At 40.3% G+C, this 13,274-nt stretch overlaps 1 protein-coding gene across 1 annotated transcript in view; it reads left to right on the top strand.

The window, feature by feature from the left end:
- Positions 1 to 13,274, top strand: part of L3MBTL4 (L3MBTL histone methyl-lysine binding protein 4) — a 431,526-nt gene that overhangs the window by 257,666 nt on the left and 160,586 nt on the right. The window contains exon 16 of the mRNA XM_007449164.1: positions 12,265 to 12,438. Within this exon, the coding sequence (XP_007449226.1) occupies positions 12,265 to 12,438 (174 nt within the window). The remainder of the gene's footprint in view (positions 1 to 12,264; positions 12,439 to 13,274) is intronic.

The raw sequence follows: 13,274 nt of genomic DNA, 5'->3' as shown, positions 1-13,274 counted from the left end.
AGCAGGAAATCACACATGCTCACACCACTGTAAGGCTGTTAGGAAATCTGTCCCCAGCCTGCTGCAGCTGGAGGCTACGGACCACTCGGACTGCTCCTGCGGTGCCTGGCTTCGCGGGGGCAACGCGGGAGGGCCAAGGCCTCCAGCTCAAAGCAGAAGACCACCGAAGTCCCGGTGTGTGTTGGCCTTCTCACTCTGAGAGGCTGTCTTTCCCTGCCCACCTGCAGAATGAGCCCAGAAGGGTCCCTCGGTCCTGCGGTTTAAAATGTTAGCAACAGAGGACGTTATCTTAGCCCCACCTGTACCATCGCACTCAAGACATTTATGTTTCAGTGTTTGACTCCCAGATTAAATAAGTCTCCGAGCCCCAGTGGCTATTTTTCTACAATATGAGTCAGAACTAGCTCTTCCTGCTTGCTGTCCACATCCCGTCCCCCTCACCCCCCATCCCTGAGGCTGGCCCTCTCTCGGCCAGAGCTGCCAGGATAACCTTCCCGACCTTTGACCTTTCTTTCCCAGTTCAAGAACCTCCCGCATCTCCAGGCAGTTGAAACTCTTGGGGCCCCCGTATGGTGAGGAAGTGTCTCCACAGCTCTGCTTCCCAGCCCAGTTGGTCTCCTCCCGGGATCATGCATCTCTGTCTCCACCCTTGGGACTGATGGAGGCCAGTCCTATTTCAAGAACCTGCCCCTGTGCCCTCCTCGGTCCTAAATTAATAAACAACAGCAGCAAGAGCAAAAACAATTTTATGAAAACGTTCCCTCCCCAGATTTTATCTATTTAATGAAATAATGCATATAATGTGATATGCACTTATCATTCCTGGATACATATTAAATGTTTAAGAAGTATATATTCCTATTGTTATGGTTATATCAGTATTAAACGTGTACTGTGCAAAATAACAATAAACCACAATATAATATCCACTGCTTTTGCGTTTTAGATTTTTAATTCATTTGATTTTCACCCTCAGGTCAAAGTCCCTTTGGGTAGGCGCTTTACAGTACTCTGGGTTCCGTAACGGCTAGTACAGAGCTGTGCACACAGTGGCGTCCTGTCAGTGTTCATGGATGGAATGAAGCGGCCACAGCTCTGCCTCATACTCCCGGCCTCCACTCACACAGGGAGTTGCTTGGACTCTTGTGTAGCCGGGTTAGGTGGAATGTTTTATTTGGCTGTGTAGATGGAATGTTTGTATGTATGTGGGTATGAATATTTAAATTCTCATTTAAAAACATGCTAGGATGGAATTCAAAATCTTTTTCTGGCAGAAAATCAAGCCTGTCTCTTCTCTATTTTCTTCTCCTTTCTCATGATTTTATAAATTACAGCTTGTACCACTAAAAAATTATCCAGATGGCCAGTTCTTCACGTTACATTTTATTCCATGCAGAGAACGTGTCTTTGTTTCTAAAGAATTCCTTTCTTACCACATGTTCTATTCTTGCAGCAACTCAGGAAATTTTGGAATGAAATTGAAAAAAAAAAAAAAAAACTAAACAGCTTAAATTCTCTCAAAGTGTTCTAATTTCCTTACTTTTTTTTTTTTTTTGTATAATCAACAGTGCCAAAGATGTTATATAAATTTATTAACATCATCAATATCCATTTGGCAGAGCACCCACCATGTACAAGGTGATGTCAGGTATTCCATCATTTTTATTTGTGTTTAAGGTATTCAAAAAAAGTCTAGGGACTTCCCTGGTGGCACAGTGGTTAAGAATCCACCTGCCAATGCAGGAGACACAGGTTCGAGCCCTGGTCCACATGCCGTGGAGGAGCTAAGCTCGTGCAACCACAACTACTGAGCCCGCACACTTAGAGCCCGTGCTCCGCAACAAGAGAAGCCACTGCAATGAGTCAATGAAGACTAACCCCCGCTCACCGCAACTAGAGAAAGCCCGCGTGCAGCAACAAAGACCCAACACAGCACTAAATAAATAAAGAAAAGAAAAGTCTAATCCCAGAGGTGGTTTGGCATAGTATTTCAAAGCCTAGATCTGGCATGAGGCTGCCAGGGTTTCAGCCCCATCTCTACAACTTCCTAGCTCTGTGGCCTTGCATGACTTACTTCACCTCTCTGTGCCTCAGTTTCTTCATCTATAAAATGCAGATAATAATAGTACCTATTTTGCGGTATATTGTGAGACTTGAAAGAGTTAACATATAAAGAGAGCTTAAATCAGGGTATAGCACAGAGTAAAAACTGTAGAACTATAGTCTGTTTTAGATATTATTATGAATATTAGACTAATCAAGTTGTGTTTTGATGGCATTCTCTCTTTAAATTTTTTAATAATTTTACTGCCTAAATTTAGTAGAAATAAAAAATTTATATATCTAGTTTAGATTAGTCTGGTCATCTTATGTAAAATATTCTACATGCTGATTCTCACTAACTAATAGTTGAAACAAATTACTCAAACAGTATTTCAGAATAGCTTATGGCAGAAAAAGTAGTATTGAATCATATTTTCTTGAAAGAAATAAGTGTTCGTCTTTATCCACGGTTACATGGATGCCCCCTGTCTTTAATATCTCAATGTTGTTTATTTAAATAAAAATCCACAAGTTTTTAAACACCTCCCTTCAAGATTTAGTGAGATTCCTAATGTTTGTTCTTATTTCTAATTAGGATGATATTGCTTTACACACATTAAATTACAGTAGACATTTGCCTTTGGTGTGTTAACTAATTTAGGGGGAAGAGCATTGACAGTATCTTCAGTATGGAGCCTGCCTGTATGTATTTGAACCTACAGAAGAGGTTTTATTTGCAGACTGTGGAATGATAAAAGGTCACCTCTTAAAATAGCGATCCAGAATGTATGTTCTGTAATTCTCCAAAAGACTCCTTAATGCATCGCTTACAGGGGAGGGAGGGGCAGCAGGACTCTGGCAAATCCTCTTGTATGTGTTAGAGTTTGGAGGACTTAGGTCGAAGGATGCTTTGTTCTCTGATGTGGGCCAGTTTGGTTTTCCTTTTCCATCACACAGACTACACTCATAAACTTAGCTCATAGGTTTGTCAAGTTGACTGAGTTGTGACTTGAGAACATCTCAAGACAACATGTGAATGCCTCAGTGTTGACACTGAGTCAATATTAGCATTTAACATGAGGGTTAGATGCATGTGGGTATATGTAAATATACACATACGTAAACATACCTTCACGCATACCCAAATAACTTTTACAATTTCACTTAAATTGAATTTAAAGCCATCAAAAGATGGGATTATTTCATTATGATCCATAGCCAAAATATATACCTTTAACTTATGGATAATTTTTTAAAATTATGCTTGGAGCATTTTTGAGTTGAACTGTTCTCCAGGTGCTCCTCAGACAACTGTCCTGAGAAAGATTTTCACTTCTAAGAGAAATTTAGTTTTAAAACAATGCGTATTTATAAAAAGCGAAAAAACACTTTCAAGACCTTTGCAGAAATTAAATGTATTTCAAACCAGAATATTCCAATTTAAAATGCATTTGACAGTTTAAGCTATAAAAAAATATTGACATGTTCATATCACTTAACCAAAATATTAAAATTAAAAGGGTAAAAACAACTGATAGTAACAGAAACACTCATCGTAATAATGGAAACATACACTTATCACTTGAAATTGTTTTGATTGGATTAATAATGTAGCATATTCATCACTTTACTATTTAATTTGCTGCTTAATGTTAACTATGTTGATAATATTCTGTTAGAAATTTTAAACTGTAGATTCTGTCTATCAGATCTTCTCCATGTATAGGTTATACAAATTACTTTGCACATTAAGCTGGTTACAGCATAAAATTTTAAAGGCCATTAGTGTGCAATTTAGTATACGATCATATTCCTTGAGAATAGTTTATACCTTGGAAGTTTCTAGTAACAATACACTAAAGTACTTTAGAGGAAAGAGACAGACACACACACTTTAACCTTCACTCTTGATGTATTTTTCCTTCCCTGTGTAGTTTACTGAAAATATTAACTACAACAGAACAGTTCAGATGACATTTTTGCACACAATCAAAGGGTATCTCCTGATGCATACCAAGTCATATGTTGGATCTGACTTTTTGGTATTAGAACTGACATTAATGAAATGACTAAGCTCATATCTCTAATGAAACAAAAAGAAGTGTAGATTGCATTTAATTTTTATCTATTTCTGTATACACCAACAGGGTTCATAACCTTGGGATGTACTCTAGTCTTTATCAGTTTAAAATCTGTGAATATTCCAAATACCATCAGGAACCTAGTAAGCTAGGTTGTGATGGGGGCCAAGTCCTCTCCAGGAGGGAGCTGGTTCTCCACCTCTGCAGTTGGGCCTTTGTTGTTTCATCTGGATGATGAGTAGAGATGCCAGGAAGCAAAAAGGGGCAGGTGTTTTTTTCTGTAAGGACAGAGGCAGCTCCTAGGAGGAAAGATTCAATCTGGGCTAGCTAAATAGGGAGATGGGAAAGAGAGGAGCCCATGTGGGCTGACCTGGGGGACATTGATTAAGGTAGGAGGATGAGAAATTAAGAGCAAGTCCTGTGATGATTGAGATATTCAGTCTTTTTTTTTTTTAAGTTGTATGCTTGAACAGTTTTATGACTTATTTCTTTAGAAACTGATGTGCTGCTTAGGTACAAGATAGCCCAGGTTTATTCAGTTCACACTGATGTGAACAATAAATATAGCTACAGAAACTTGTTATGGATACATGATATAAAAGATGCAGATTGTGACATCAGTAACATGAAAAGTGAGAGGAGAAGTAAAAGTATAGTTTTTATATGCAATGGAAGTTAAGTTGTTATCTGCTTAAAATAGGCTGCTATAACTTTAAGATATTTTATGTAAGCCTCATGGTAATCACAAAGAAAAAACCTGTAGTAGATACAAAAAGATAAAGTAATCAAAGCGTACCACAGGGGGGAAAAAAGAAATCGTCAGATTGCAAAGGAAGACAACAAGAGAGGAAGAAAGGAACAAAGAAAATATAAAACCTTCAGAAAACAATTAACAAGCCATTAATAAGTCCTTCCCTATCAATAATTACTTTAAATGTAAGTGGATTAAATTATCCAATCAAAAGACATAGAGTGACTGAATATATAATAAAACAGGTTCCAAATATATGCTGCCTACAAGAGACTCACTTCAGCTTTAAGGACACACATAGGCTGAAAGTGGAGGGATGGAAGAAGATATTCCATGAAAATGGTTATCAAAAGAGAGCAGAGGTGTTGTACTTATGTCAGATAAAATAGACTTTCAGTCCAAAACTTGTGAGAGATGAAGGTCATCATGTAATGATAAAGTGAATTTATCAAGAAGATATAACAATTGTAAATATATATCGAGTCACCATTAGAGAACCTGAATTTATAAAGCAAATATTAACAGAAATAGAGTGAGAAATAGATCAATGGAAATTTTAGAATGAAAAATATAATAACCACAAAACAAAGGGATCATTAGTATTATATTTTGTATCAGAATGACTTTTTTAAAATTAAAAACTCATGAGCATTTAATTTGTGCCAGTCACTATACAAGGACCTTGCCTAGATTGTCTCATTTAGTTTTCACAAAAATGCCGGTACTGTCACCATTTTATAGACGAGGAAATGAAAAACAAGCTTCTGGTACTAGTAGCTTTAATACAGCTTTCTAGTTCTTATATCTGTGCTTTTTAATGCTTAACTTGAGTAGTAATTCTCTTCTAACTTCCTAATTGGCCATGTTAGCAAGTTTATAATGTGTAGGATGATTTTACAGGCTGAATTACCCCAGAGAAAAGTATTTTTATTTATTTATTTTTATTTTAAATTTTTATTGGAGCATCGTTGATTTACAATGTTGTGTTAGTTTCAGGTGTACAGCAAAGTGAATCCGTTATACATATACATATATCCACTCTTTTTTAGATTCTTTTCCCATATAAGTCATTACAGAGTATTGAGTAGAGTTCCCTGTGCTATATAGAAGGTCCTTATTAGTTGTCTATTTTATATATAGTAGTGTATATATGTCAATCAGAAAAGTATTTTTAGAGTCAAATTTGTTTCATCCAACTCTTTGAAGTCTTGAGTTATATAGATGTAGACTTCTTTTAACTCTACTTGTGAAACTTCTGTTCTTAATATTCATACATTTTTCTTACTGTGTGCATCAAATTTTCTAGTATTTTTAATGACAATTAAGTGACAATATCAGCTATTTTATGGACAAAAGTTAGAAAGTTTACCTGTAATATATCTTGGGTAAACTCACTTTAATATATCTTGGGTAAACTCACTTTTTTCTTTCTTTTTGCGGGGTGGGGGGTGGGGGGGTCAGGTAAACACATTTTAAAGCCTCAGGAATTTGAAGAGAATTGACTCAGACCTTAGAATCTTACATATACCAGTTGGGTTTTGCTCATCTCTGTATCTGAGAACAATGTAATAGAAATTGCGTTATATCCTCAGTGGATATTGTAACGTATTCTTGGAACCTTCCTGGTCTATATCCCTGGTCTCTCTCTCTGTGTGTGTGTGTGTGTGTGTGTGTATATATATATATCATTTATACTTGCTCACAATCCTCATAGAAGTAAAATCGGTAACAGTTTAAGTCCTATGTTAGCTTTTAAAAGTTTCCATAGAAAGTATTACAGATATTCTGTAATTTCAGTAACCTGCATTTCAGTGTTTATCATGCCTTTCAATACCATTGGCCAAGAAATCAATCTTTTCTTAAAAATAAAAGATATTCATTTAACATACTATGTAAGTTTAAGCTACCCACATATTAAAGTTAAATGGCAGTGAGGACAAATGGTCTTCTGTTCACCAGGGAACATCGTGGGTGGGAGGTGGATGCTGCTCTTAACGCGACAGGTAGGATGTAGGACCTGCCAGCGGGCTGGGGATCTTGGTGTCATCAGGGCCCAAGGCCAGGCTGCAAGGCAGGCAGCATTTGCTTATCTTGCTCCCTCCCGTTTCCTGGCTGACCCCCTTCCCTGAGTGTCTCAGCCCCTTACCCTCTGGCAGGGGCAGCATCCAGGACGTTCCTGCCGCCTTTGCTGTGGGAGGCCAACCCCTCAGACAGTCTCTTCAGGGAGCGCTTCCCAATACGAGGCCCCCACTCACTCCAACAAGTAAATTCTTATGTTTTGAACCTAAGCGAAGAGACTTTAGCATGTAACCTCCCAGCTCAGATATGTTGTCTTTTCTAGGTCTTAGAAAGAAAAGAATATAACTGGATAATAAAATAATTGAGACTAAAATACAAAAGGCAGTGGGCTTCCTGGAGGGGTGGCTTAGTTGCATTAGAGAACTCTTTACAGTTTAACTACATCCCTAATTCCTGGGCTACGTGAGGGCATATTCCTAGATCAGGGCTCCTCCTGGGAGCTACTTGCCTTTTTGGGATGACTTCACTTTTTTGGATCAGCAAAAATGTTGTCAACGGCCTGACACTCTTCCTGAAATATTGTTGACCTCTGTGTTTTTATTTATGTTTGGAAGTACAGCACCCAAGGGGCTCTTTCATCTTTGCCATTTTGCTTAAATTTGTAATGCCTCCCTACCCTTATAATGTCATGTCACAGAGAGAAAACGCTAATCAGTACTTGGGAAGGGAGGGAATTCAGAGTCTGGAGGAGGCCGCTCTGGCTGGAAGGACTCTGGTGCCTGAGGCCCCTCTGGCCACCCTGAGGGTGTAGCCGCACAGGGGTTGGGAAGCTACCAATTAGGTGTGTGGTGACAGCTTAGTTATAACCTCATGGTCCAGACTGTCCATCTCCCAGGATTTGACAGATCGTGGCCCATTATTTTCAGCAAAACAAGGTAGTCAGAAACAAGCAGGAACCACACTTGCTGCTTGGGTATGAGAAGATGAAAACATTGTAGATACAAGATGGTCATATGGTTGGATGTGCAGAACCTGGAGTCCAAGGGGTTTGGAAATCAGCAGGTGCTATCTATCTAGACTCTTGGAATTGGAGCTGCACGAGAAGAATCCAAAATAAAGGTGGGATCCCAGCCAGTGGGTAAAGCACAGTAGGAGAGAATAATTCAGGGGGAGAAGCACATAGACGACTGGCCAGCTGGTATTGGGGAAGCGGGGGGCCTGGCTGCCTAGGTTGGGATTAGGAGGCAGAGGGCCTCCTAATGGGAGATGGCCCGGCAAGAACCAAGTAGGAACGTAGGGCCTCTGTCCCTCGGATCAGGACCGGTCCTGAGAATACGAGGAAACTGCACCGACCTGTGGAATCAGGTGCCCCTGCTGTGGAAGGAAGGAGAATTGAGAGGCTGAGGACCCTCCCGGGCGTGACACCACCTGCCTTGATTCAGTGCCGGCCACTCCAGCGCCCCCTCCCCGCCCCCTGCCCCATTACAACCAGCAGGGGAGCCCCCAAGGACGCTGCTCCTGAGAGGAGTGCACAACAGTTTTTAAGGAAAAAAATATATACTGATACAGATTTATTTTTCTCTTTCTCCTCAGATGTTAAAAATTCTACTTAAATATTCTGAAAAGCAAAACTAGTATTTTTAATGGCAGCCATTTTTATGTTTCCTTCTATTTATCAAGAGGGCTACTAGGATCTCAGTTTTTAGCTCTCTCCAAAAATCTCTTAAAGTTTGTCTGCAGCTGCCTAGCAGTATTTTGCTTATTTAGCATTCACCCTCTATTCATCTGTCTTGCTGATGAACTTGGGCCTGACATATTTTATAAATTATTTGGTTGAACTGTATAAAATTCCCAATATCCTACTGTCTCTGACTTTTAAAAACTACATAGTTCCTGCTCTCTCTTCCTTCTTTTCCTGCCGACAGCAAACACATGTTGAATTAAGGAGGGATGGGGAGCTGGTCTGCTGTATCAGAAGAACCCCGCCTCCCCCAGGACGCCCTCTCAGGCCTTCCCTCCTGGCCTGCAGTTTTCATGCCTTCTTATCTTGGTCCGTTATGAGCTAAATTTGAATATGCCACTTACCTGTCCGTCAGAAGCTATCATTTTACCTTGACCAACAGAGCCTTAAGTCACAGAAATTTCAGCTTATGTCAGCAATTTTCTAAAAAGACTGTGCCTTCAGAACCTTTCCCCCCAGTATTTGGCTAAATCAAAAGTAAGCGTTAAGTAGCTGTATCACACCTAGGACAACCACTTCAGTCAGAATTTTCCTATGTGTACAGATTTATGCAGTCATGTATGTTCTTCCAAACACGCACATACACACACACGTGCGCGCACGCGCATGAGTAAGGGTCTACATGTGCAGGAGGGCAGGCTGAAATTTGGGATGTCATCTCTTTAATATAAATATTTCTCTGCATTGAACGCAAGTAAGCACAGTGTTGCAATCCAGAAGCTTGTTCACAGCAGAGCCCAGGTTGAAAATGGTGCAGACAATGCAACGGAAAGCCCCCTCATCCTGTTCCTTTCATACCTTCCTTTGTCTCCCATCATTATCTTCTGTCAGGTTCTCCACCAGCATCTTCTGCAAAATATGTTTTTGTCATTTAATGTGGGGTGGGCCAAAAAGTTCGTTTTGGATGTTACAGAAAAACTGGAACGAACTTTTTAGCCAACCCAGTATATTCTTTTGAACTTCATGCTTTTTTCTGGTCTGTATAATCCTGAGATACTTTCTCATATGCGTCGCCTCCCACGATCGAGAAATATTCCATTCTACTGATGCTCCGAGGCATTGCATTTAGTTTTGCATGCCTGAGAACCTGAGAGACAAAGAAGAGCTAGAATGGGATTAGGAAATAAATGAATGTTTAAATGAGTAAAAAGATTGATTAATGAATGGAGATTGAGGGAAACAAAATTTCTCTCAACTTAAGCAAGTACTGAACAAGAGGATGAATGGGAGTTTCTACAGTCCTGGATAGATAAGCCTGAGGAAGAGAGCATGAGTGTCACGCAGCACTAGTCATGTGGGGTAATTACATGGACTTTAGAAAATTCATGACCATAATGATCATTAAAAAATCTCAAATTGGGAGTATGTATTAGATGGATAGCAAAGCTTCTGAGTGATGGTGTCTTCATGAAAACTCAGCTGTGCTTAAAATAAACATTTCCCCATCTCCCTTAGGGTAGCCTAATGCCTTTCAATTTTCATCTGCGGAAAGTTCTTTCTGAAAATCTCCCTTAAATCTCATATGCTGCAGCCTAAACCAATTGGTCCTGCTGGAAACTGCTTTATCACCTCTGCACTTCTCACCCAGGACCCAGCATGGGCTGACTTATTTTCCCCTAGACATTAACCGTGGCAAACCCTGTACTGCTTTCCCTGTGAATGCTTGCCTTGGCTACACTTTGCACAAAAATTACATTCCTTTTTTTTTGATGGTGCTAAAAATGTTTTCCCACTTCTGCCCACGTGATTGATGCTAATAATTAAGTGATTCATTTTGGGGTTTCCCAAGAAGGTGCCAGGTAACTTTGGGAAATGGCTTATCCTGTGTGAGCCTGTTTTCTAGCCTAGAAAAAAATATGTCAATACCATCTTTGGGTATTTAGTACTAAATATTAGAGATAATATATGTAAAACACTAGAGATAATATATGTAAAACACCTTGTATTGCAATAGGTCCATGTAAACACTCAATAGGGGTAGCTTTTGTTCTTATTATAAATTGTATTTATTGGTACATATCCCAGCTTCTTCACTAGATTTATATTCTCCAAAGTGCTTAGCATGTAGCACATGCTCAGTTAGTGGGTTGTTGAATCAATAACAGAATAAACTAAAAAGTAGTGCCAATTAATATTGACTACAGAACATGCAGCCACAGGGGCGCCCCTGTCTGGCAAAGTACAGGTCCACCCTGGCATGTTGGGCAAGGCTGGTGTTATGAGAAGCACCCCATCCCAAAGTCCAGAAGGCCCGTTCTAGATACAGGTTGGTAGTAAAGTCCTCTGAGGTTAGACTGTGTATAAGTGCTCCCTGGAAAACTCAAATCTACTGTAAAATGGGAAAACTGCATTGCTCCCTGATTTTATCATGACTTTAAAATAGCAAAAGCAAACTTTCACAAGTCAGAAAGGATTTATTATGCACCGTATCCCAGCAAATTTATAGTAAGCAGGAAGTGAGTTCCTAAAAAAATAGCCAACTGCCAAGATACTGATGCATCTGAGTCTGTGCTCCCCAAATGTAAAGGATGACAGCACTGTCGTAATGAGAGCAGCTACCACTACTCTGTGTGTGTGTGTGTGTGTGTGTGTGTGTGTGTGTGTGTGTGTGTGTGCGCGCGCGCGCGCGTGATTCCTCGTGGTCACAACGGCCCATAGGAGCTGGATCTGAATTTCCCATTTCACTGGAGGGGAACTGGAGCTCAGTGGACCAGCTCCCTCAGGGTTGTGGGCGGGGCACCGTCTTGCCTGGTCGGCCCCTGACAGCATCTGCCTCATTCCCGGCAGCACAGAGATTGGGGGCCTCTGGGGACAGGAACGTGGGCACAGAAATCTACCAGAGACAACCGATCACCTGTGGCAGGGGCCAGAGCCTCTGCCCTGAGCCTGCTGTCAGCCTCCTAACACATCCTGGAGTCAGGATTCAGCCTTGACTGTGGTCTCTCCTTTTTCACCCACAACTGGCCCTTCACGTTCAAACACAGAACTTCCTAGCTGGTTTCAGGAGGATGAAGCAGTCATCCAGATACAGTATTTCTGGATACATGAATGATAAGAAGTAAAAGCGTGGTACTCTCTGATACTGGTAAAGATATTTAGTTACCCCACAGTATTTTGTGATACAGGTAGTCAAATTAGGGCTTGAATATTGGAGGATACAAACTGAGTTAAGTGTTTACATGACATTTTCGTTGCTCCATTGGATGTACACCTTTAGGTTATTCTTAGATTTTTAAGTTTTTTGGTTTTTTCTTTTGGAAAAAGCATAAAGGCATATGGAATCTTAGTTCCCCAACCAGGGGTCGAACCTGAGCCCTCTGCATTGGAAGCACGGAGTCCTAACCACTGGACCACCAGGGAAGTCCCTGAGGTTTTTAAGTTTTTTAGATTGTGAAAAACATATTGCTGATGACTGTACCTGTAATGTCTGCTGACCAGTGCCTATGGTCTGGCACCTGAGATCTTCTCAAAGGGCAGTAAGAAAAGAAACTTAACCTGAGTGTGTTCAGTGAAAGGAAAATGTCTCTATTCAGCTTTTCAATATTGGATGTACGTCTGTTCCAATGACGGTACAGCTCTGATGTATCACCCTAAACTGACGCCTGTGCTCTCATTTTTATACAAACCAGTGCCTTTGGCTGCCCGTATTCGGACATGAACTTGAAAAAGGAGGCAACACTTCTTGATCGTCTGCGAGAACAAACACAGGCAAATGTGGACTCAGACTCTGCACATTCAAAATCGAAAAACCTCTGTAGTTTGAACTTCAATGGAAAACACGAAAAGGTGAACAGCCAGTCCAGGTAAGGAACTTATGAAAATGTGAACCAGAGAGTAAAGCATGTAGAACAGAAAAGAACAAATTTGTTGGTAATTATAGTTTCTTGTGTTTCTTCAAAATCTTTCTTTATTCTGTATATTATTGTGTTCACTGGCTCATAGAATTCATCTAAGCCTTGACATTTATTTTAAAAATATTTTTTCTTACTTCATCCTCAAAAATTTGAATTTACCTCTAAGTGTAGATATTATATGTAGGCAACAGAAAGCAAATCTCACGTGTAAATTGTTAGACTCCCTGTATCTCTGGAGTCATCTCACAGGTGGCATCTCTCTGGGCACGTGGCCCAGTGTTCGCATCCTCTTGGTCCCATCAGGATCCCCTCGCTCACCTGGTACTTGTCATCTTTAATCCAAAGTCCCTCAGATACGATTTCCTTACTCTGAATAGTTCCTGTTTTGATTTATCGATGGCACATAATCCTTTTGTTCCTAAATATAAACTTATGACTTTAAGGATCAGTTCTCAATTTTTATTTACTTATAATCATTTTCTAAGAAGCTACAGATGCAACCTTATTTGCTCTTTTTTAACGTAAATGAGTAAATAAATAACATTTTAAGATAAAAGTTTCATCCTCCATGCTGGGAATTATAAACACAGGAGAATCTAATTACAAGTAAACAACTGGAGACCAGACAGAGATGGAGCCATGAAAGGCTCGGCAGAGGTGAGAAGTGGGTGTTTTTCAGGCCCCGCTGCAGGCAGAAGGCGCTGGCGTTCAAGGTTGAGCTTTGGAGGAGCTGCTACGGGAGGGGCTGCTGGTTCTCTGGACCACCATCACCACCACCACCACCC

Source organism: Lipotes vexillifer, unplaced genomic scaffold, assembly GCF_000442215.2.
Source record: "Lipotes vexillifer unplaced genomic scaffold, Lipotes_vexillifer_v1.1 scaffold605, whole genome shotgun sequence".
NCBI lineage: Eukaryota > Metazoa > Chordata > Mammalia > Artiodactyla > Lipotidae > Lipotes > Lipotes vexillifer.
Note: the sequence above shows the minus strand (reverse complement) of the source record. Positions and strands in the feature narration are given on the sequence as shown.